The sequence below is a fragment of the Anastrepha obliqua genome, chromosome 1 (assembly GCF_027943255.1).
Source record: "Anastrepha obliqua isolate idAnaObli1 chromosome 1, idAnaObli1_1.0, whole genome shotgun sequence".
Classification (NCBI taxonomy): Eukaryota; Metazoa; Arthropoda; class Insecta; order Diptera; family Tephritidae; genus Anastrepha; species Anastrepha obliqua.
In genome coordinates, this window is record NC_072892.1 from 23,511,340 (window position 1) to 23,531,476 (window position 20,137).

Below are 20,137 nucleotides of genomic sequence, written 5' to 3' on the forward strand. Positions count from 1 at the left end.
TTTATTTTCATTATTGAACTAGTTATAATTTTCTGTGGACACAAGTAAAGAAATAATAGTTAACTGAAGATTTGGAGAACAGACAAACAATTTTGCTCATTTTTTCTTTTTGTCGCAGACGTTTTTTTTCTTAGGTTTACAAGTGCTGGGTTTATCACCGCCACTGGGTTTATCACTGCCACTGGGTTTATTGCTACCGCATTTCTGATCCGTGCCTTTGCTGATAATGAAATATTTCTTTAAAAGCGAAAAATACGGCAATCGATTTAAAGCAGATGGTATTTTTTGTAAAGAGTGTAAGGGTTGTTTGTAACAGTTGATTTCGGTTTTAATTGTTTAACAACATAGTTTAAGCTCTGCTAAGAATAACAATAAATAAGCATAAAATGTAAGAAAGAAGATTAAAATAAAATAAATTATAACGAATAAGGCATTTTATAATTTGTTGCTGTTTGCTCGCTGGTAAATTAAAACTAGTTCCCAACAAGTTGGAACAAATAAAAAGTCAAAAGGAGTCATGTCATGTGTGTTAAACTTGCACTCGTATTTCTCGTATTTGTAGTTTCAGCAGCAAGTTATACAAATATTTCGTAGTGAATTTACAAATACATATTCGCTCATCTACTTCTTTATACTTATTAACAATTCATAGATTAACAATTTTCGTGAATCAAGCCAGGCTTGAAGCGTACAATGCATGTTGCACATGGTTTATATGTACGTGTTATCAAATAATAAAATTAAATTGCGTGCCTATTTGCGTGTTGTGTTGATCGAGTTTGAATTATGATAATTTTAGTAATATGAAATATCTACTTCACACTGTCAGGAATTTCAAAGCTGACGTCCATGTTCATTTCACGTGCCAAATGCACAATTTGGGCCAAGTGCACCGACAAATTTGCTGCCTCGTCCAAATCGTGGCGCGGTATTATCCTCAGACCAGATTGACGAATCAATTCTCGTGCTTCATTCACATTTGTACCCTGAAGACATACAACAGATTTAGTATGAAGTATAAAATAGCAAAAAGATTATTTATTATCTTACCTGCAATCTGACTACAATCGGCATTTTCATGTTCAAATCTTTGGCAGCAGCAATAATACCCTCGGCAATAACATCACAACGCATAATACCACCGAAAATATTCACTAAAATGCAGTGCACTTTTGGATCGGCAGTAATAATTTTGAAGGCTTCCTTCACAGCCTGCGCAGTGGCACCGCCACCAACATCAAGGAAATTGGCTGGGTCACCGCCATACAGCTTAATAATATCCATTGTGGCCATGGCCAAACCAGCACCGTTCACCATGCAACCAATGGTACCGTCCAAAGCAATGTAATTCAAATCATATTTGGCCGCCTCTACTTCTTTGGGATCTTCTTGTGTCCAATCACGCAAAGCAAACAATTCCTTCTGACGGAATTCAGCATTGTCATCAAAACGGAATTTGGCATCCAATGCGAAAACTGATTTAAAGAGAGAATATAATGCCATAATAACTAATTAATAAATGTTCAAACGCGTTTGTGTGTATGTAAAAGTAAGAAAATCTTATACTAATTTGTTTGCCTAAAAAAAGCGAGCTTGATTTTGCTGTTCACACAGCTAATTTGGAAGTGTGTAAGCTGTTCAAATTAGTATTGAAAAATAATAGAACCAAGATATTGAAAAGCACATAAAATAGATATCAGTCATCTCATTTCGTAATAGTGACCTCACTACAAATAAATAAGTTCCCACGACAGTCGGTTCTACGTAACCAGAACGGCCCGCATTTATATTCGGCCAAGAACTGTCACTTCAGCAGCATTCCCGTATGTGTATGGGGAATGCTACAACAACAAATAAATAACTAACTATATAGATATAGAACCCAAGGGTGGGCGTGCAAACACAGAAGCTATCTAAATGAGTCAGAGGAAGAGACGATCTCGCATCTAACATCTCACATTTTCATATGCCCCTCAAAACCCACTCATCTAACACCCCTCTCCCTCTAGACCCAACCTGTCCAAACAGCATGTTTCCTGGGCCTACCTTTAGATGAGTTAGGCGAAGACGACCGGTGGTATACACTACACTGACAGGACTTGTATTACTGCTACAACAACAATGATCTCGCATCGACAGAAGTTATTCGTTCCCCCGACAGTGGGTTCTGCGTTACAGGAACGACCCGGATTTACTATACATACCCGGCCAAGGACTGTCACTCCAGAGGCACTCCTCGTACATGCATGGGGAATATTTTTGCTGCTACAACAACGACAACGACCTCGCAACTTTTGTGCCATTGTCCTACTCTAAACAGACATAGATTCACCATTTTAGGTAAACAATTTTTTAATGACTTGGAACATATCAGTACTGTGGAAATAAGGGGTTTTCTAAAATTTTTAAAAAGTTCACACTACTTCTAGCAGAGATAACGACAAGTTTTCCAAGCGTCATCACAATGGGCTATACGCCTCGTTATCTGTCATAGTGGCCAACCGCTGCAACCCAACTGTTATTTGAACCCTATATTGGATTAGTTACCGAAGAAATGAAAAAAAAATAATTACTAATCTGATTTGTAGCGGTTTTGGGGGAAAGCTTGACAAACACTTTACTCTAAATGATCAGAATTGTTATAATAACACAGTTGTAGTTTTTTATGCGCTGAAAACGAATCTGACCTTCAAAATGCTCCATCACGTCAGGATTTTTGGTAAATGAAGCCTAAAAGGTCAAAAAATGGCCATTTTAGCCATTTTTGATAATATTGTTTGGGATAGAAAATTTTTTTTTTTCAATTTTCGACGAAAAGGTCGCATAGTACAACTCTTTAGCTTTAAAACCCATTTTTTTAAATTATTGTACGATTTTTTAAAAAAAAGTTATGACATTTTGAAATTAACAGTTTCAGTTACGTATACGTTGGGTATAACGTCTATTGGCGTAACTGAAACTGTTAATTTCAAAATGTCATAACTTTTTTTTTAAAAATCGTACAATAATTAAAAAAATCGGCTGTAAAGCTAAAGAGTTGTACTATGCGACCTTTTCGTCGAAAATTAAAAAAAAAATTTTCTATCCCAAACAAAATTATCAAAAATGGCTAAAATGGCCATTTTTTGACCTTTTAGGCTTCATTTACCAAAAATCCTGACGTGATGGAGCATTTTGAAGGTCAGATTCGTTTTCAGCGCATAAAAAACTACAAGAAACAAGTTCAGCCATTCTAGAAACTGAAAAAAGTTAAATTTCGCAGGCCTGTGTAATTGAAATAAAGCTGTCGAAAATATCAAAGTGAACATCAAATGGGAAATGTGTAAGAAAGAATCTTCTATCTACGCGTACTTCAGCAGCATTCGCCGTATAAGTATGAAGAATGTTTATGCTGTAACAACAACAACCCGTACAATGCTATTCAGATTTGTAGGGCAATACTTATGTGGTAAAGAAATGAGCACATTTTATACATATGATTGCATAATAGATCCCTGATGCCTATAATTACGTACTTTTTTATATATTTATTATTATTATTTTCAACTTTTTTATGTTTGCATAACATAATAGATCCTTGATTCATATAATTACGTATTTACTTATTTTTTAATTTTTTTTTTATTGTCTTTGCCTTTTCTATTTATTTATTTATTTTTTTACTGTTCATTCTATTTTATTTTTTTATTTTTATTTTTGTTTTTTTTATTGTTTTTGCCTTTTTTAGTTATTTTTTTTCTGGTTATTTTATTTTATTTTTTTTCTTTATATATTTATTTATTTTTAACTTTTTTTATATATGCTTAATAGATCCTTGATATGCATATGATAATTACATATGTATGTATTTATTTTTTTTTTTCGTTATTTTTATTTTTTTTCATGTTTGCTTAATAGATCCTTGATGCATATTTTTTACATATTTTATATACTACGTATTTATTTACATTTTTTCTTTATTTTTTATCATTATTTTTCAATTTAAAAAAATTTTTTTTTTTATTTATTTTTTTATTTATTTATTTATTTTTTTTTATTAATATTTTACATACATATTTGCTCGCATTTGAAATAATAGTCCTTTTTTATTTGGCCAACAGCTTGAGCTATTTGCTTATTTTGTATGGAAGACCTAAACTAGTAAAGTAATCTAGCTAGGGAAGTTTAAAGCAATGGAAACTTTAAAAGAGTTTTATGGATTTATGTCCAAAATACCAAATTTTGGAATCTTACTTTCTTATAAAGCATAATACTGATTGTGTGCTGTACCTAAATTTAAAGAAAATCAGAGAAAAACTTAAGGGGATATCTGACTTTAATCGAATTAGTCTAGTTAATCTAGTATTGGAATTTGAAAAGTTCTCTCTTAGCTTGTAAATTTAACTAGAGGCCTTGCAAGTGCATGCCTATTTCTGTGATGAAAGACAGGAGTACATGTTTACATCCATACACATGGCAACCGTTAAGAACTGTTCAGAAATCTCAGCGACAGCAAAACAATAGTCGCAATTCGTAAATTTCCCCTTGCTGTTGCTTCACTTTTGTGTTGCAAAGATCGTCACAACACATTAACAGTCGAGTTGCATTTATCTTCGCACTGTTGTTGTGCTGCTATTATCTTGACAACAAATCGGCAGTACAGGTCCCTTGGTTTTGGTTTCGGTTTGCTGTTGGCTTTGAAAAGTCGAAGTGAATTAAATAAAAAAATTAAAGCATTTTCAAACGCGCACAATAAAAGTTGTTATTGTTGCAATTTGTGTTACGCCTTAAGCGTACTACTAAACACATCCGTAGGCGTTCCCACGACAGTCAGCCTACGTTATTGGAAAGACCCGGAATTATATCCGGCCAAGGACTACAACTCCAGCAGCAATCCCCGTACGTGTATGGGGAATGTTTCTGCTGCTACAACAAAAGCAAAAAAAAGCATCCTTCGAAAACATTCATCATTAAACATTAGGTAATTTTGAGCAATGAATGTAGAATAAGGGATAAAAAATGTGCTAAATATTTTTCCCAATGTTTATTCAATTCAATGCATTTGAGAGCTACAATCCTGCGCAAACAAGGGGTAATTGGTCCTAAAACCAAGAGCATAAATTAACGTAATAGCGAAATATAAATGTAAAGTTAGGTTTTAAAACAATGTATGTATGCCGATTCCTTCAAAAAATTCATGAAGATCGAAATATAAACCATTTTCTTAGAAACTAGAAATCATTGAACTCCCAACCGATTAAAACATTCGATGAGTTAATTTGGTATCATTCAACAAAGCACTAACAAATTATTTAAGTTTTTGGATTTATGATTCGAATTAGAAATAAATACAAGTAACTTTAACTAATATTTTTACAACGTATATATGCAATAAACAACGAACTACGCGAATATTAATACTATTTCAACTTTGCAAATCCAAAAATAAATTTTATATTAAACAAATATTACTTACAGGAACCTGCAGACGACGTGGCAATAGAAAAGCGTTTAATAAAGTGATTTTGGCAAAAAAAAAATTATGACAGAGTAATTCCATTGATTTTCATATCGAAATTGATTGATGATGCCACATTTGAGTCATTGTTGTTAGTATTGATTTAAGTTATTAGATTATATTAGTAAATTAAAAGGAAGTGCATATTCTTTAAATTATCTACTTCAGTAAAAAAATACTTACATCCTTCAAGGGCATCCTCGGCATAAGGATTGATTTCGATGAGCAAAGCATCCTTCTTTACGAACAGCTGATACATATTCATCAACATCTTTACAGTATCCTCTTGAAACTCGCCCAAACCAACTTTTTCGACTACTTTACGAGCTTGTTCAGGCGTCAAGCCAACCTTAATATCAATAGGTTCGTAAGTAATGGCATCAGGATTCTCGGCAGCAACCTCCTCAATGTTCACACCTCCTTGCGACGAAGCAATTATAACTGGTCCCTTTTTTCATGTAAGAAAGTTATATTATGAGTTTACTATTCCAAGTAGTATATAATTAAATACAAACATTAAAAGCACGCTCCATCATAACGGCAAAGTAGAATTCTCGGCGAGGAAATTTACGCTCTGCTACCATTACAGAATTGCAAATACGACCAGCTGCACCAGTTTGTTTGGTAACCAAAAGTTGATTTACCATTTTGGTGGCAATCTCTTGGGCTTCGCTGGGTCTGTCGCCGTAAATAAGTAAATAATTAAAATTCAATTAAATTAAATAAGAAAACAAAAATTTAAGGAGTTAGTAACCGAAATACTTACGTATTTACTACACGTACACCACCCTTCAAACCATTCTTAAAATGACCTTTACCACGACCACCAGCCAAAACTTGCGCTTTTAATACAAGGTTATTGGTTTCGAGTTTCTCAGCAATCGCCTTCGCTTCTTGACCGGACTTTGCGACGCCGAATCTGTGAAATGCAAAAAAAAAAACGAGCAATATGTATGACTCAGAATAATGAATTCTATAGTATTAAGCGAAAACAGATTTAGTTAGATAACAGAGAATATGACGTACTTTGCGGCTAACACAAATGATAATATTATCAAACATTCGTAATAAGAGGCACATAACGCCTCTATATATATGTACATATCAATAATATGTGAACATAAAGGGTAGGTCAGCTACAGGTTTCTTCTTATACATCCCAATATTTCAACACCGACAGCTATTTTGTGCTTAAAAAAAGGTGGGAAAACTCAGAACTCCGCGGAACAAAATGGATTGATTAACGCATGAAAAAAATTTTGAAATATTGCAAGTTTATTTCCAAAGTGAATGCTAATGTACGTTTATTTCAGAAAGAGGCGGATTCTCATCTCAACGGCTATGTTCACATAGAAAATTATCGCTTCTGGTAATTGGCGGAGTTTGGAAATGTAGAATTAATAGTTATTTTCGATAACAAAATTACCTATCAACCAGAATCAATAGCGTAAGTCAAAACTCTCTCTCAAAGAGAAGAAAAAGCAAAAAAGTTAACGAACGGAAAACTTGCCTTCACTTGCAAAAACCGGTAGAATACATATCAGTTAGTTTACAAATTTTTGTGTTATGCAAAAAAGTTATCATAAATATATTTTATATGGTCGCGTTTTTTGTTGAAATTTTATCGTTTCTGAGTATAAACTGCAAATTGCTAACCAGTGTAACGCCAAAAGTGCACAAAATACCAAATTTCGCAAAAAAACAAAATTTGTTTATTTACAAAACGTTCAGTCATATGCTTTCAGATCATATGTTTTCGTGACCGATAAGTTTTACTGGCTCAAGTATCACCAGCAGCGTTCCAGTTAGAGAGAGAGCCACTATAACTTTTTTTTTTTTTTTTGAATTTACGATTATGTACTCGGCTGAGTTTTGGTATCAACTTCTGGGCGCAACATGGGAAACAGATTGTCAAGCAATCGATATTTTGTTCACTTGTTCGATGGTGTGTTATCAGCCGTTACGTTTTTGTTGTATGTCGTTGTTATATAACATCAATATCATGAAGATAAACTAAAAGGGAGCATTTAATATAAATATGGACCGAGCTCTTCATGATATGGGAAGAGCCACTGCAGATATGGCCGGGGATTTAGAGAAGGTACTATCTCATAATTTATCGGAAATTCTAATATTCCAAATGAGCAAAAGTCAGTGAAAAATATTTTTATATTGTAGCATTTCAAAAAACCACCCGATGGTGAACCCTCTATTACTCAAATTACGACCAGTATGGTAACACAAAAATGATTATTTACTTTTTAAACAGTACATTGCGTAGCTATTAAACATTGTAATCAACACTAGAGTACAAAGTCTTCTCACAGCGTGAACTAATAAATACAATAGAAACTAAATGAAATGTTTAAAAATTGCGTTGTTCTCATTATCACCGATCACTGAAGAAAATAAACCACGGACAATATGTACTATAAATAAATATAAATAATCAGACAAATACAAAAAAATAAACTTTGGTAACCTAGTAAATCTATAATTCTTGAGGGGAGCCAAATTTTACGTTCATTACCTTTCCGCTTTTTACGTTCTTTGGGAGAGAATTTTCAGTTACGCTCTTGATTTGGAGTGATGGCTAATTGAGTTATCGATCAAAGCAACCAGTTAATTTTTTTTTTAACAATGAAGTTAGTTTTTAATACACGTACAGAGGTCTTCCGAAATGTTCGAAATAGCTATATCCTCAATTGCCGGTAGATATAAGAAAATGAAGTCGCTTAAAAAATGTTGTATAACTTTTGTAAAAAACTAACGCTTAGTGTTTGGCCGAGCTCCTCCTCCAATTTATGGTGTGCGTCTTGATATTTTTCCACAAATGGAGGGATCCGAGCCGACTCCGAACGGATCACTTAATAAAAATATAATTAAAAAAAATTAAATATTCAGAAAACATTGGCCACATCTTTGCTACGTTCTTGACAACGGATTGTATGGCCTACACATCTTTGGCCGATGTAGAGGCCAAGCAACTGCTCCAAACACAATCTTCTGCAATTAGTGGTTGTCTGAATAGAAGCTGCAATACTTTTAGTACTTAAGAATGCGTTGTCTGACCGCCAGAAGAACATTCAATATGTTAGCTCGAATTTATCCAACATAGCAGTTGTTGTTATAGCAGCATTCAAATTTCCATAAATGTGCTGGGGTTCCAATCCTTGACCGGATAAAATTCCGGGTCTTTTCGGTAACGGTAACAACTGACTGTCGTAGGAACGTTTAGCAGCAACAGCACGCCTGATGTGACAATTACTTATTCACTTTATTAAAACTTGAATTACTTTAAGAAAAACCCGGCTAAATTCTCTCTCAGGAACTAAACAAATCATTTTGGGTATGTTAATTTGTTTATGATAGCATCCCATTATTAGGACATCACACCACATATTAGTTCAGCCAAATATCTAACATAGAATGCACGCGCCAATTATACATATATGTATTATATATTAACTTACTTTGGCGTTGGAATTCCAGCTTCATTAAGTAGAGTATAAGAGACGTGCTCCTGAACGTTAAGGTTCCTCTTCTGTAGATTTCCACCGGTTGCAAGCGCAAGAATCTAAACAAAGTATACGCATATTTTATTATCATATGAATCCAATGTTTAATTATTACTGCTTATTTGAAACTAAAACAAATTAGATAGTAATTATTACGTCACTGATAAAACCGCAGACAGCTAAGAAATCCCTAATCTACAGGTGATTAAGCGAATCAGACACCGAAATATGTTTCTCCCCTTCTCCGCATTCAAATCAAGATCATACTACTACACCACATACTAAACAATTATGTAAAAATTTTCCTAAAATTTTCACCATACCTTTTGTCCAACCCTTGGATTCACAATTTCGGTTAATATACCCGTACGAGCCAAAAGAGAAGCCATTTTAAACTAATTTGTTTACAATAAAAATAGACAAATTATCAGTATATTTTATAGCTAGTTCGAAAAATATATTAAAACTTATTTTCTAATTCGCACCACCAGAAATTCTCTATCACCGAAAATTGAGAGAAACAAGTGGATTGTCTACGAAGAAAAAGTTAATTAAATGTCACACTGAAAAGTACTGCCAAGTAATACGATTGGCTACAACCAAGCTCACGATATATAAAATGTAATCTATCGTTTTTGTACCAAATTGGTATTACCAATTCAAAAATTATGCCGTATTCACATAAGAGAACGTATATGTTTACGGGAAGATCAAGCGATAACTATTGGTAAAAGTTTTCTTTCAACAGCAAAGAAATTGAAAAAAAAATTGTTTATTATTATTATTAATGGAAAAGGAGATCACTTCTTTATCGAAGAAAGGATCACTAGAGTGAATACCTTCGACTCGCTCAATGAGAAAAATGATCGACAATATTTCAATTCATTTGGTTACAGTTGGGAGTTGGGTGTATATATTTTATTTTATTAAATATATAATTTGGGGAGGTTTGGTATTTTTTTGTTCCATTCTCATAGGAAAACGCAACATGTTCATAGACCATATACCTATATTTTCATAATGTTTCCATATAATGAGTTGAAAAGAGAAAAGAAAGCACTATAATAATACGTTCACATATAAGTAAATGATCTACTTTTTCACGCTTTACTCAAAATCCGTGATTAAAAAGTGCGATTCCCCATAGAAAATTTGAGATTATAAAATAGTCCTAGATAATAACAATACTTTTCGACATACAACGTTGTGTTTTCTGTGTTATTGATAATTATTATTACAAATATAAGGAGAAAAATCAAAATAAAAACTAAATGAAATGGATGCCGGCAAAGAAAACAGGTCTTTAAACATAATTCCAATAAATTTTTTGTTAAATATTATTAAATAGGGATTCATTTTATAGAAAAAAGCGTGTGTTCATAAACGTTTTGTCCTCCTTTTACTTATTATAAAATGTAGTATAGAATTTCCTATGTGTATTACTGCCATAATTTTTTGCAACCTCAGTAAACGTTGCATACGAATTTTCTCCAACTGTATATTAAATTAGCTATTCCTTCTCCTTGTATTTTCTTCATATCATTAATAATAATTAAAGAAAACGGGGCAAACAGCTCTGTAATTCAGATTTATCATCGATAAGCAATAGTCGATTTTAAGTAAAGTCCCCCATCAATGTTTCGTTTCCAAAATAATGTTGATATTCTTACAGCTGTGGTATTAAGTTTTCTGCAGATATTTTTTATTTAGAATTTATTGAAGTAATTGAGTTAAATAAACACTGAAACTAATTTTAAAATGGCGACGGCACATACAGAAATTACTAGAATAAGATGTTTTTTGTGTCGACGGAAAGTCACATCTACGCGGGACCAGTATATCGTTGACAGTAGTAGGTGCCCTGCATCAAAGAAGTCCTTTAGAGATGTATTGTCTTATTTGGCGCGTCATGCTAATACAGAACTACACATTGCCCGAGGGGAATCTGTTTGCTCTTCATGTCATTTCGATCTGGTGGAATACGATACTTACCTTATGAAAGCTCTAAAGAAACAACGCATTCTTTTGGATTTAATTGAAAAAGCTGTGACGGGATTTGATTCCGATTTTGAAAATGAGATCGAACCCGATGTGAGTGCGCTGGACGATCTCACTGACGATCATTTTTTTGACGATGCACAGATATCAGATTCAGAAATCGCGCAAACCATAGAGGATGTTATGGGAGAAACCGCTGAAGGCCAATCTAGAAGTTCAGGTAGTAATAATCGCAGAAGCCGTTCAATCAAGATTAAGTGCGACTTTTGTGCGATGAAATTTCATACTAAATCGGGTTTAAAAAAACACGTATCCAATGCTCATAAAAAATTCAGTTGCGAATTGTGTAGTTACAGCCATCGAAACGAAGACTACGTCATGTTACATATGAATACACACGAAGGACGAAATGAAAACCAATGTCGGTTTTGTGATAAAGAGTTTACTACAAAAATTAGCACTATCCGACATATGGAAGTGCATTACAATTCGAAAAAATATCAATGCGATAAGTGTGGCCTTTGTTTTTCACAAACAACTGTTTTGTACAACCACAAATTACAACATGAAGCTGAAGAGCAACCGTTACAGTGCGAAGTTTGTTCGCAAGTATTTAAGACAAAGCGCACATATCGCCATCATATGATAACGCACCGAGAGGATCGTCCGCGTTACAATTGTGAATACTGCTCTAAAACGTTTACAGAGAAATATACACTTAAAGTTCACAAACGTACACATCCTGAAGCAGTTGAATCTAATGAAACAGCACAATCACAACAACAGGTGCAAAATGCGGCACGAGATAACGATGAATCTACGTATACCCCAACGAAAGCTCAATCTCAAGAAATAAAGTTCAATTGTATAATTTGTGACCAAATATTTTCAGTAAAGGATCATTTAAACAAGCATATGGAAAAAGAGCATGACGTTATACTTAAGTCTTTAACGATCAACAATTTTTCTGAATTCGATGTGGTAGAAGACGACGCCAAGAAAGCGTGTCATATATGCGGACAAATGTTTAGTGCCCAGGCAAACTTAGATTACCATCTAAAATATGTTCACACAAGTACATTGTAAGCATTTTCACATACACACATGTCTAGTACCAGCTTTAAGTTCATTTAAGTATAATTCTGAATTATAGAAATGCAATTTTTGTTTTATAAAATAATAATTAGTTTACCTTAAACATGTATTTATAACATCGTACATATGTATGTATGTACATAAGAGATCACATATGTAGTTAATATTGACTATTATAACATTTTAAAAGCAATTTATATTTAGTTTTACGCCCAAACTACTAATTACAAAAAAATTATACTAGAGCGGAAACGGCAGAAACTATCGAATGATAAAGTATACAAATTTTTTTAGTATCCTGTGAGTGTTAGAACTAGTGGCACATGTAAGCTATCAGCCATTGGATTAATTGGTTCTTATTAGACGTCAATCTTAAGGGCATGCATGTTATTCCGACTTAAACAATTTTTCCGTACGTAGATTTTGTTAAAAGCAATTTAGCTGGACGTCGTACTGTTATTGTATAAGTATCCCTAAGCCGTTCTGAACGTAATACGCCTAATCGTAGTAAGAGTATTTTTTTTTTTTATTCCGTCTTGATTCTGCCTCATGTGAATATGTAAACTTCAAATATGCGTACTACCGTATTAATACAAAGTGTACTAGCCAGTTTGATGTACATAAAAATTACGTGTTAGACGAATTATGTTAATTTATGTTCAAATAAAGATATTTTCGTAACATTAAAAAGGAGAAGAAAAATTTAATATCATATTTTTGAATGGGGTTGAGGTCAGGGAATTCCTGAATGACTAAGTCTTGCACTTAACTAGATTGACCCTAACCAGCCCTTTGCCAGAGTAGTTAGAATCATTGCATGTTTGGAATATCGTTTTTAGTAGCATATTACACTCATTTTATAGCAGCATCACCTTGACAAAAATTTGAGCATAAATGCATTCTTTGGTCCATGAGATCCTCAAGTGGATGAGACCTACATAGGAAAGTTTTTAGCGCAAAGTTAAATTCAAATCAAACGAAGTTATTAGTCCATAATTTAAAATAACACGTTCGGCGCGAAATACCTGCTACAATATTGCGGCAGTTGACCAGTGGAGTATCAGCCATTAAAAAATCATCCAAAAAGTAACAGGTTCGCAATATTACTGTAAATGAACACCCCTTTTACTTGATGTAGAAAAAAACGTGTTTATTATATCAATTTTTTATACACAACTTTTTGATATGCAAAATTTACCGTAAATACATACTTACATACATATGCCAAACGATTGATGTTGGGAATGAGGATGAAATCATTGCCTATCTCATCGAACTTTTGAATTCCTTTGACTTACCAGGAATGCCACCATATATGCTTGCAGTCAATGCTGGTGCGCCTGTTATTCTCCACAATCCACTTCGGTTTTGTAATGGAAGTAGACTTGCTATAAAAGAATTGTTTACCTACATTACATTAGTGCATTATTAACTCGATGATTCCTAAATAATGTGCATTTGAAAATCCATATCTCAAATAAGTGAACACATATTTTATCATGAGCTTATAAATTTATTTTACATAAAAATATTTTCCGCTCTCAAAATTACATCGTGTTGAACTTTCATGTGTTGATCACATAAATCTTTAGAGGAAAATTGCTCGCCACATATGACACATTCAAAGGTTTTTTCCTCCTGCCGTGGTTCATTTATGATTTTCCGACGTCCAGTACTACGTTCTTCCTCTTTTTCATTATGGCACCTCAGATGCACTTTAAGTGTATATTTTTCAACAAAAGTCTTGCCACAAATTTCACAGCTATAACGTGGTCGATCTTCACGATGCACCCACAAATGGTTCCTATACGTGCGCCGAGTTTTGAACGATTGATTACACACTTCACAAATAAGGGGGTCTTCCTCTGCTTCATGTTGCAATCTGTGGTTATAATAAATTGGCCTCTCGGAGAATCTTAAACCACATCTTTCGCACTGAAATTTCTTTTTGTCCCAATGCTTGTGCATATGCCGTATAACATTGATTTTTCGGGTATACCGTTTGTTGCAGTATCGACACTCTAAATCTGATTTTCCTTCATGAATATTCTTATGCAATTCTAAGTATTCTTCATCCTTCGTGGTAATTCCGCAAATTTCACATTTCCAAATTTGTTTAGTGGGCTTATGTACAACGTTTACATGGCGACGTCGCTGAGTTTTATTTTTAAAAATTTTGTTACATACGTGACAATTTACCGGAACATTGCATCGCCGATTGTTTGGGGTAGATTCCTCAACAATTTCATCTAATTCACTTAAATCTTCCAAATCTTCGACGTTTTCAAAATCTTCATTGTAATTTACATCAGTTTCTTTTATTTCGTTATCTTCAAGCGAAGAGTTATTTCCATCATCATTACCGCAATCACTTGATTCAATATTAGCTTCGACACTTATTTCAACCTTTTCAATTTTTAAATCAACATTGCTCATAGATTCGTCTAATGATTGAATCACAAGGTATTCTTCATTTATCGGCGGATTTCGCAAAGACGAAATAATCCGTTTCTGTACTTCTAATAGTTTTACCATATACTCGTCATAAATTAAGATGTCATTAACACAAATTTTACATATGTTGGCATAGGTGTCACCACTCCATGGCACATCTATAGCGGGTTTAGCTGTTTTCGCTAAATAAGTTATAATTGCGCGGATAGACTTTCTAGAGAAAGGAGTTTTTTTGTTTATATCCTCCAGTTCATCAAATCCACCAACTGCTATTTGACATAGTTGACAACGCATGATTCACATGAATAACTGTATAGATCTTTCGTTGTTGTTAAGTGTACATTAGAAATTTTTATATATCTTAAATTAAACAAATTATTTTGTCACAACAAATTCGCAATTATTATGTACAGACAACATGCAAACGATTCATCGATTTATTTATTAGTGGGAATTAATCGAAACAGTTGCGAGATATCGCATGGACAACCGGCTGCTAAAATAATATAATTTTGAGATGAGTACCTTTTAATTATAATATTTATAGTTACATTACTAGTAAATAAATAAATAAAATAAAACTATATTTAGTGTCTGAGCACTTTAAATGAGAAAAAGGAGTAAAAAACGAAGACCTAATCAAAACTAAATCTTTACGGTTTTCAGCAAAAGTAGTAGGTGGGTATATGAAGCGATAGTTTTGCATTATTTAAATTACGCATTTGTCTTTGTTTTTCGTTCACAAATTTTACAAACCGACCATATATTTTGAGAGGTGACAAAAAAGCGGTTTTGAACGATTCTCTATTTGTCTGATGCAAAAGAAAGTTGACAATATGTAATTATATAAACACCCATTAAATAACAAATGCGAAATTTGGTAAAAGATATGACCTTTTTTTATATAGAACATGAACGGGACCTTCCAGGGTTTTAATAAACTTAATATTCAGTTCAACTATGCATTCAACTTTTGAAAAGAAAAATTATTATATTATCTGCATTCTTGTTCAACTGACCTATCTGTCAATTGGTTGTTGTGGTTGTGTTTCCCATACAAATGCCGGTGTGAAAGTCCTTGGCAGGATACAAGGTGGATTTATTAAGGTGACAGCATTCACCCAGCTGAATTTTTCACCGTAGGTATGGCTGACGTCAAAATGATATGCTTTGTTTGTATGTATTGGTATGTTTACATTTGCTTGCTGATTTTGACGTGATGGTTGGACCAAACGCAACAACAAATAAATACATGTAGGGTTTTACTTATATGTGTTTGCTGTCGCCTGTAATAAATTCGCCTTGGTAGGATATAAACGGTGGTAATTGGTAGCACTGGTAAGTGAATGATTCATGAACAAGGAATTGTTTGAAGTAAATAAAAAAAACCTTTCGTTTCAGAGATACATTCCATGGAGAATGAGATTTTTTGCAGAACATTCTCATGCTTTAGACATTAAGCACTAACTATTACGGCAAACTAATCACATTTTAATTGATTAGCTTTGAAGAACTATATTATCCCGGTTTCCAGTTGAAATATCGTTCTTTTGAAAATTTTTATTATTTACAGGCTACAACTTGATAAAAAATTTTGCAGTTTTCTATCAGATCATATACTTCCGAGGTTTATGAGGCATTAAATCGTTTAGATTAATTACCCTAACGCGTCATTTCGAAGAATCTAAGCCAAATATATTTATTTAATTTTAAATAAAACTTTTATTAATATAATTATTATACACTAAAATATAAGTCATACAATAATTATTCAGGAATGTGGCTCAAGTTGTTCAATGACGCAAATAATTTTGGTTTATAAAAGGTCTGAAAAAATAAAATTGATTTTGAAAACTTTATATTATATTTAGTACCCTAGTAAATGGTCTCTATATATTCGAATATCTTCTTATTTGTTCACTTATATATAATTAATTTATTTTTATTAAGTATTAAATTTAGAAAATATTATTTGGTTTGAACTAAATAACTCAACTTATTCTATTATTTTTTTAAATATCTTAATTTTTCCGTCAATTTACTCTTTGGAGATGAAATTATTATTTAGAATAATCTTAGAGACAGTAGACGATTTTATTTTCAGACGGCGCATATCATTAGTCTACCATCCTTTGTTTCAATAATTCCACTCGTTCCCACACGGCAAGCGATGGTCAACTACTAAAGTTATTTATTAGTGTGCACCATTAATAAATTTATTACGGAATACCTCATAAATGTGCAAGATAAAATAAAGTTTGCCAAATTTTGTAATATTAAATAATGCGAGTGAGCGCAGTTTGGCGGCATTTTGTCAAAGTTGATGAAGGAAGAAGAGTTAGATGCAAAGAGTGTAATAAATTGTTGAAATACAATAAAAGCACCACGACACTTTCGTTCCACCTAAGAGCTATGCATGGAATAGATACAGGTATATTATTTATCGCTAATCGCTAGTCTAAATCAACGAAATATTAGCTCCTTGTGTTTCCCCATCGCTTAAGTAAGTAGTCGATCTTAGAGTTTGTAATAAATAGTAATATAGTTTATAAATCGGATATCGACTAACCATCCCTAACCCCACTTTTCGGCGGTACATTTGTCGCCATTGTCCAAATCGATAAAGGTCAAAATCGACTTCCAGAAATTCATAATGCTACCCGTGTTATGGTAAATATTTTTCGGCTTAGAACAGGTTTAACATTGTTTCTTGATTTTTGATCATTTTTAGGTTTGCAGTTTAGTTACTAAAAGATTTCGGGTTTTTGTGTTCCATGGGGTGACCCGATCCAAACTTTAATTTAAAACAAAATTTCTGTATACAGATTTATTAATAAACTCAGTTTGAAATATGCATTTTTCTGAAAATTTAAAAATCTTTTCAACATGGATAACAACCACCATGCGATTGACGCAATTGTAGAGTTTTAATTAATTTTTTGTTTATTTACAAATATCTTATTTCTTTCTATTCTCTTTTTATTATAAACGTTTGCATTGAAATATTTTAAAAGCTAAACTAAATATGTTTTTTTTTTTTTCAAAGCTATAAAAATTCATTTTCCACATACATATGCATTTAGAAACTGCTCGTAAGGAATTTAGCACTATGATATACGATATATGTATATATATATTACGAACAAGTAAATGAATAGCATTTGCACAGAAATAACTCCATTCTTTTCTTTCCAGCTAAGTCTAGCACACAACTAGATGTTTCCGAAACCGCAAGTACCATCCGAGAGTTGACCAGCGAGTATTGTTTCTTATGTGGCAAATCAAGCAAACTTTCAAACCAAACATTCCAAAATATAGAGACATGCAAAGTTCCTGCGTCAGGAAAACCTATTCAGGTTGTATTACAACATTTGGCTAATTGCGTCAAAACGAATTTGGTGTTTCAAGGAGTTGCTAGTATATGTTTGGAATGTTGTGACGAATTAGCCGAATATGACAATTTAATGGTTAATTTACTTTCTTTCCAAAAACGGTTAACTGAACGTCTTCGATCAGTTTTATCTGGCGAACTCAAATTGGAGCAAGTCGACTACGATGAGTCGATTTCCGAGGCTATAATTGTTGAAGACGATGGTCAGATAGAAGATGCCTTTAACCCAGATTTAGACGCAAAAGAAGAATTCATTGAAATCGTTGGTAATGAAGAAAATGTTGAGTGTAATGTCCAAGACGAAGAAAGTTTGCAAAGCGAAAAAGGTATTGACGACGATGATGATGACGATTGGATGGGGGGAGATAGCAGTTTAGGTGAGAAAAATCAAGAATGCGTTGTTTGTGGACTGATATTCAAAACAAAGTCTGAACTTTCAAAACATATAAGCTCAGCTCATAATATAAAACAATTTATTTGCCCTATTTGTGGGGTAGTGCGAAGGGACGAGGAGTATTTGGAGTTGCATATGAATGTGCATGATGGTAAAACAGAAAATGAATGCCGATACTGTGAAAAGCGCTTCACAAGACCAGTAAATACCCTGCGCCACATGCGTAAACATTGGGATAAAAAGGAATACCAGTGCGAAAAATGTGGAGAACGTTTCTCTTTGGACAATATGCTATATAATCACCGAATGCGACATGAAGCCGAAGAGAATCCACTTATATGTAGCATATGCAACCAATCATTTAGGTCCCGAAAAACTTACAATCACCACATGCTCATACATCAAGAGAATAGACCACGGCACCACTGCACACACTGCTCAAAATCTTTCACCGAACGTTATACACTAAAAATGCACATGAGAACGCACAATATTGAATTACCATCGTGTCGGTCTCGCGTGGCTCAATTATTAGATGAACAGGAGCAAAACGAAACAAAGGAAGCAGTGTCAACGCTCATATCAAAATTTGAAACGACATCACCTCAGAAGGAGTTTAGGTGTGTCATTTGCAGTCGAATATTTGAGAATAAGGAAAACTTGGAGAAACATTTGGAAAGCGATCATGATGTTATCTTAGACGAAGAACAAAACCAATGATTTGCATATGTATATATTTTAATGTTTTATAAAAACAAATAAATGGTAATAAAAACTAAATGTTTGAATTATGAATTAGATGTTTTGGGGAATGTTGCTGAAGTGAAAATATTTGTGAAACAAAAATACTATAAAACAACAAAAAATAGTACTAAAGAGTGCCGCAAATGACAAAAATAATTTATTTAAAAATATTGAAGGAGCACATTCCCAAAACTGGCGGAAATTACAGTTACCACCAACGTTCATTTTCATGCACGACAACGACCCAAATAATACTACGCAGATTGTAAGGGAATGGTGGCTTCACTTTGTAAAGAAAGTATTGCCCATCCTCTTCACAACGCAGATCTCAATCCCATTGAACACTTGTGGGCGCTCGTTGAACGAGAATTGCGCAAACGGTAGATTAGTGGTAAAAATTCCATAAAATCAGGAAAAATATTCTAGGAGTTGCCACCAAAACTCAAGTAACGAATCCTACAAGCAGCATTTTGCAAAGGCATATCTTTCATTTCCATTTTTTTTTACTGTCTCACTTTGTATTTGAGTTATAAAATTAAGTTTATGCTTTGCTTACTGTAAAACTTCTATATATAATAATTTAAATATTATATTATTTTCTTTTTTTATAATACAATTCTGAATTGAATACTTTATACCGGTTTTTGCCTTTTGAACAATGGACCTGCCGAAGGTCTAAGTGTGTCTTAGGACAACCACCCTACCTACCTACCTTGCCTTTTGAAAATTGGTTGAACCGTTCTGAAGTTTTAAAGGATTGAAGTCAGAACAAACAAGTGGCCCAGTTTGTTTTTGGTTACCTGTAACATATATAGTAAATATACGAACGGATGGCTTCAGCTCAACTACCGGTTTAACTTGTCGCTATAAGGATCTACCGACAAAACGTTGCCAACGAAAATAAAGTGCACCCGGTAAATCCACACCATCAATAATAAATAACCTTCTGCAGGGAAAAACTCAAGCTAGACAAAAAGCGAGTGAATGTTAGCTCTCTGTAGATGATGAGCAGATGCCGTAATGGGTGATTTAAAATAAAAATCATT

The 20,137-nt window shown here is 33.3% G+C and overlaps 4 protein-coding genes across 7 annotated transcripts; 2 read left to right on the forward strand and 2 right to left on the reverse strand.

Moving 5' to 3' along the window:
- Positions 1–21: 21 nt before the first annotated feature.
- On the reverse strand, positions 22–9,590 carry LOC129237308 (succinate--CoA ligase [ADP-forming] subunit beta, mitochondrial). The gene is made up of 9 exons (XM_054872003.1): positions 9,501–9,590; positions 9,339–9,410; positions 8,971–9,074; positions 6,264–6,416; positions 6,013–6,175; positions 5,681–5,945; positions 1,051–1,475; positions 817–986; positions 22–220 (listed from the first exon to the last, which is right to left on the reverse strand). The coding sequence occupies exons 2-9, from the start codon at positions 9,402–9,404 to the stop codon at positions 97–99; spliced, it is 1,470 nt and encodes a 489-aa protein (XP_054727978.1). The 5' UTR covers positions 9,405–9,410; positions 9,501–9,590; the 3' UTR covers positions 22–96.
- A 1,096-nt stretch (positions 9,591–10,686) lies between these two features.
- Positions 10,687–12,815, forward strand: LOC129235603 (serendipity locus protein delta-like). The gene has a single exon (XM_054869524.1). The coding sequence runs from the start codon at positions 10,774–10,776 to the stop codon at positions 12,097–12,099; it is 1,326 nt and encodes a 441-aa protein (XP_054725499.1). The 5' UTR covers positions 10,687–10,773; the 3' UTR covers positions 12,100–12,815.
- Positions 12,816–13,606: 791 nt separating this feature from the next.
- On the reverse strand, positions 13,607–15,005 carry LOC129247578 (serendipity locus protein delta-like). Its single transcript, XM_054886758.1, has one exon. The coding sequence runs from the start codon at positions 14,854–14,856 to the stop codon at positions 13,627–13,629; it is 1,230 nt and encodes a 409-aa protein (XP_054742733.1). The 5' UTR covers positions 14,857–15,005; the 3' UTR covers positions 13,607–13,626.
- A 1,686-nt stretch (positions 15,006–16,691) lies between these two features.
- Positions 16,692–19,533, forward strand: LOC129253347 (serendipity locus protein delta-like). 4 transcript variants are annotated; one of them, XM_054891686.1, is made up of 3 exons: positions 16,692–16,993; positions 17,758–18,330; positions 18,451–19,142. In XM_054891686.1, exons 1-3 carry the CDS (start codon positions 16,846–16,848, stop codon positions 19,065–19,067), a joined length of 1,338 nt encoding a protein of 445 aa, XP_054747661.1. In that variant the 5' UTR covers positions 16,692–16,845; the 3' UTR covers positions 19,068–19,142. The 4 variants fall into 4 exon arrangements, with proteins under 4 accessions (XP_054747661.1, XP_054747660.1, XP_054747659.1 ...); XM_054891685.1 differs by adding an exon at positions 19,147–19,533 and having other exon boundaries at positions 16,694–16,993; positions 17,758–19,076; XM_054891684.1 differs by having other exon boundaries at positions 16,694–16,993; positions 17,758–19,142.
- Positions 19,534–20,137: the final 604 nt, after the last annotated feature.

What these genes read in the sequence shown, in the direction of transcription:
- LOC129237308 (XM_054872003.1), bottom strand. Translation starts at nt 9,404, where the DNA reads ATGGCTTCTCTTTTGGCTCGTACGGGTATATTAACCGAAATTGTGAAT. An exon ending in GCTGGAATTCCAACGCCAAA is followed by an intron (nt 6,417 to 8,970) that starts GTAAGTTAATAT and finishes TGCATTTCACAG; the next exon opens with ATTCGGCGTCGCAAAGTCCG. An exon ending in TGATGGAGCGTGCTTTTAAT is followed by an intron (nt 5,946 to 6,012) that starts GTTTGTATTTAA and finishes ACATGAAAAAAG; the next exon opens with GGACCAGTTATAATTGCTTC.
- LOC129235603 (XM_054869524.1), top strand. Translation starts at nt 10,774, where the DNA reads ATGGCGACGGCACATACAGAAATTACTAGAATAAGATGTTTTTTGTGT.
- LOC129247578 (XM_054886758.1), bottom strand. Translation starts at nt 14,856, where the DNA reads ATGCGTTGTCAACTATGTCAAATAGCAGTTGGTGGATTTGATGAACTG.
- LOC129253347 (XM_054891685.1), top strand. Translation starts at nt 16,846, where the DNA reads ATGCGAGTGAGCGCAGTTTGGCGGCATTTTGTCAAAGTTGATGAAGGA. An exon ending in TATGCATGGAATAGATACAG is followed by an intron (nt 16,994 to 17,757) that starts GTATATTATTTA and finishes TTTTCTTTCCAG; the next exon opens with CTAAGTCTAGCACACAACTA.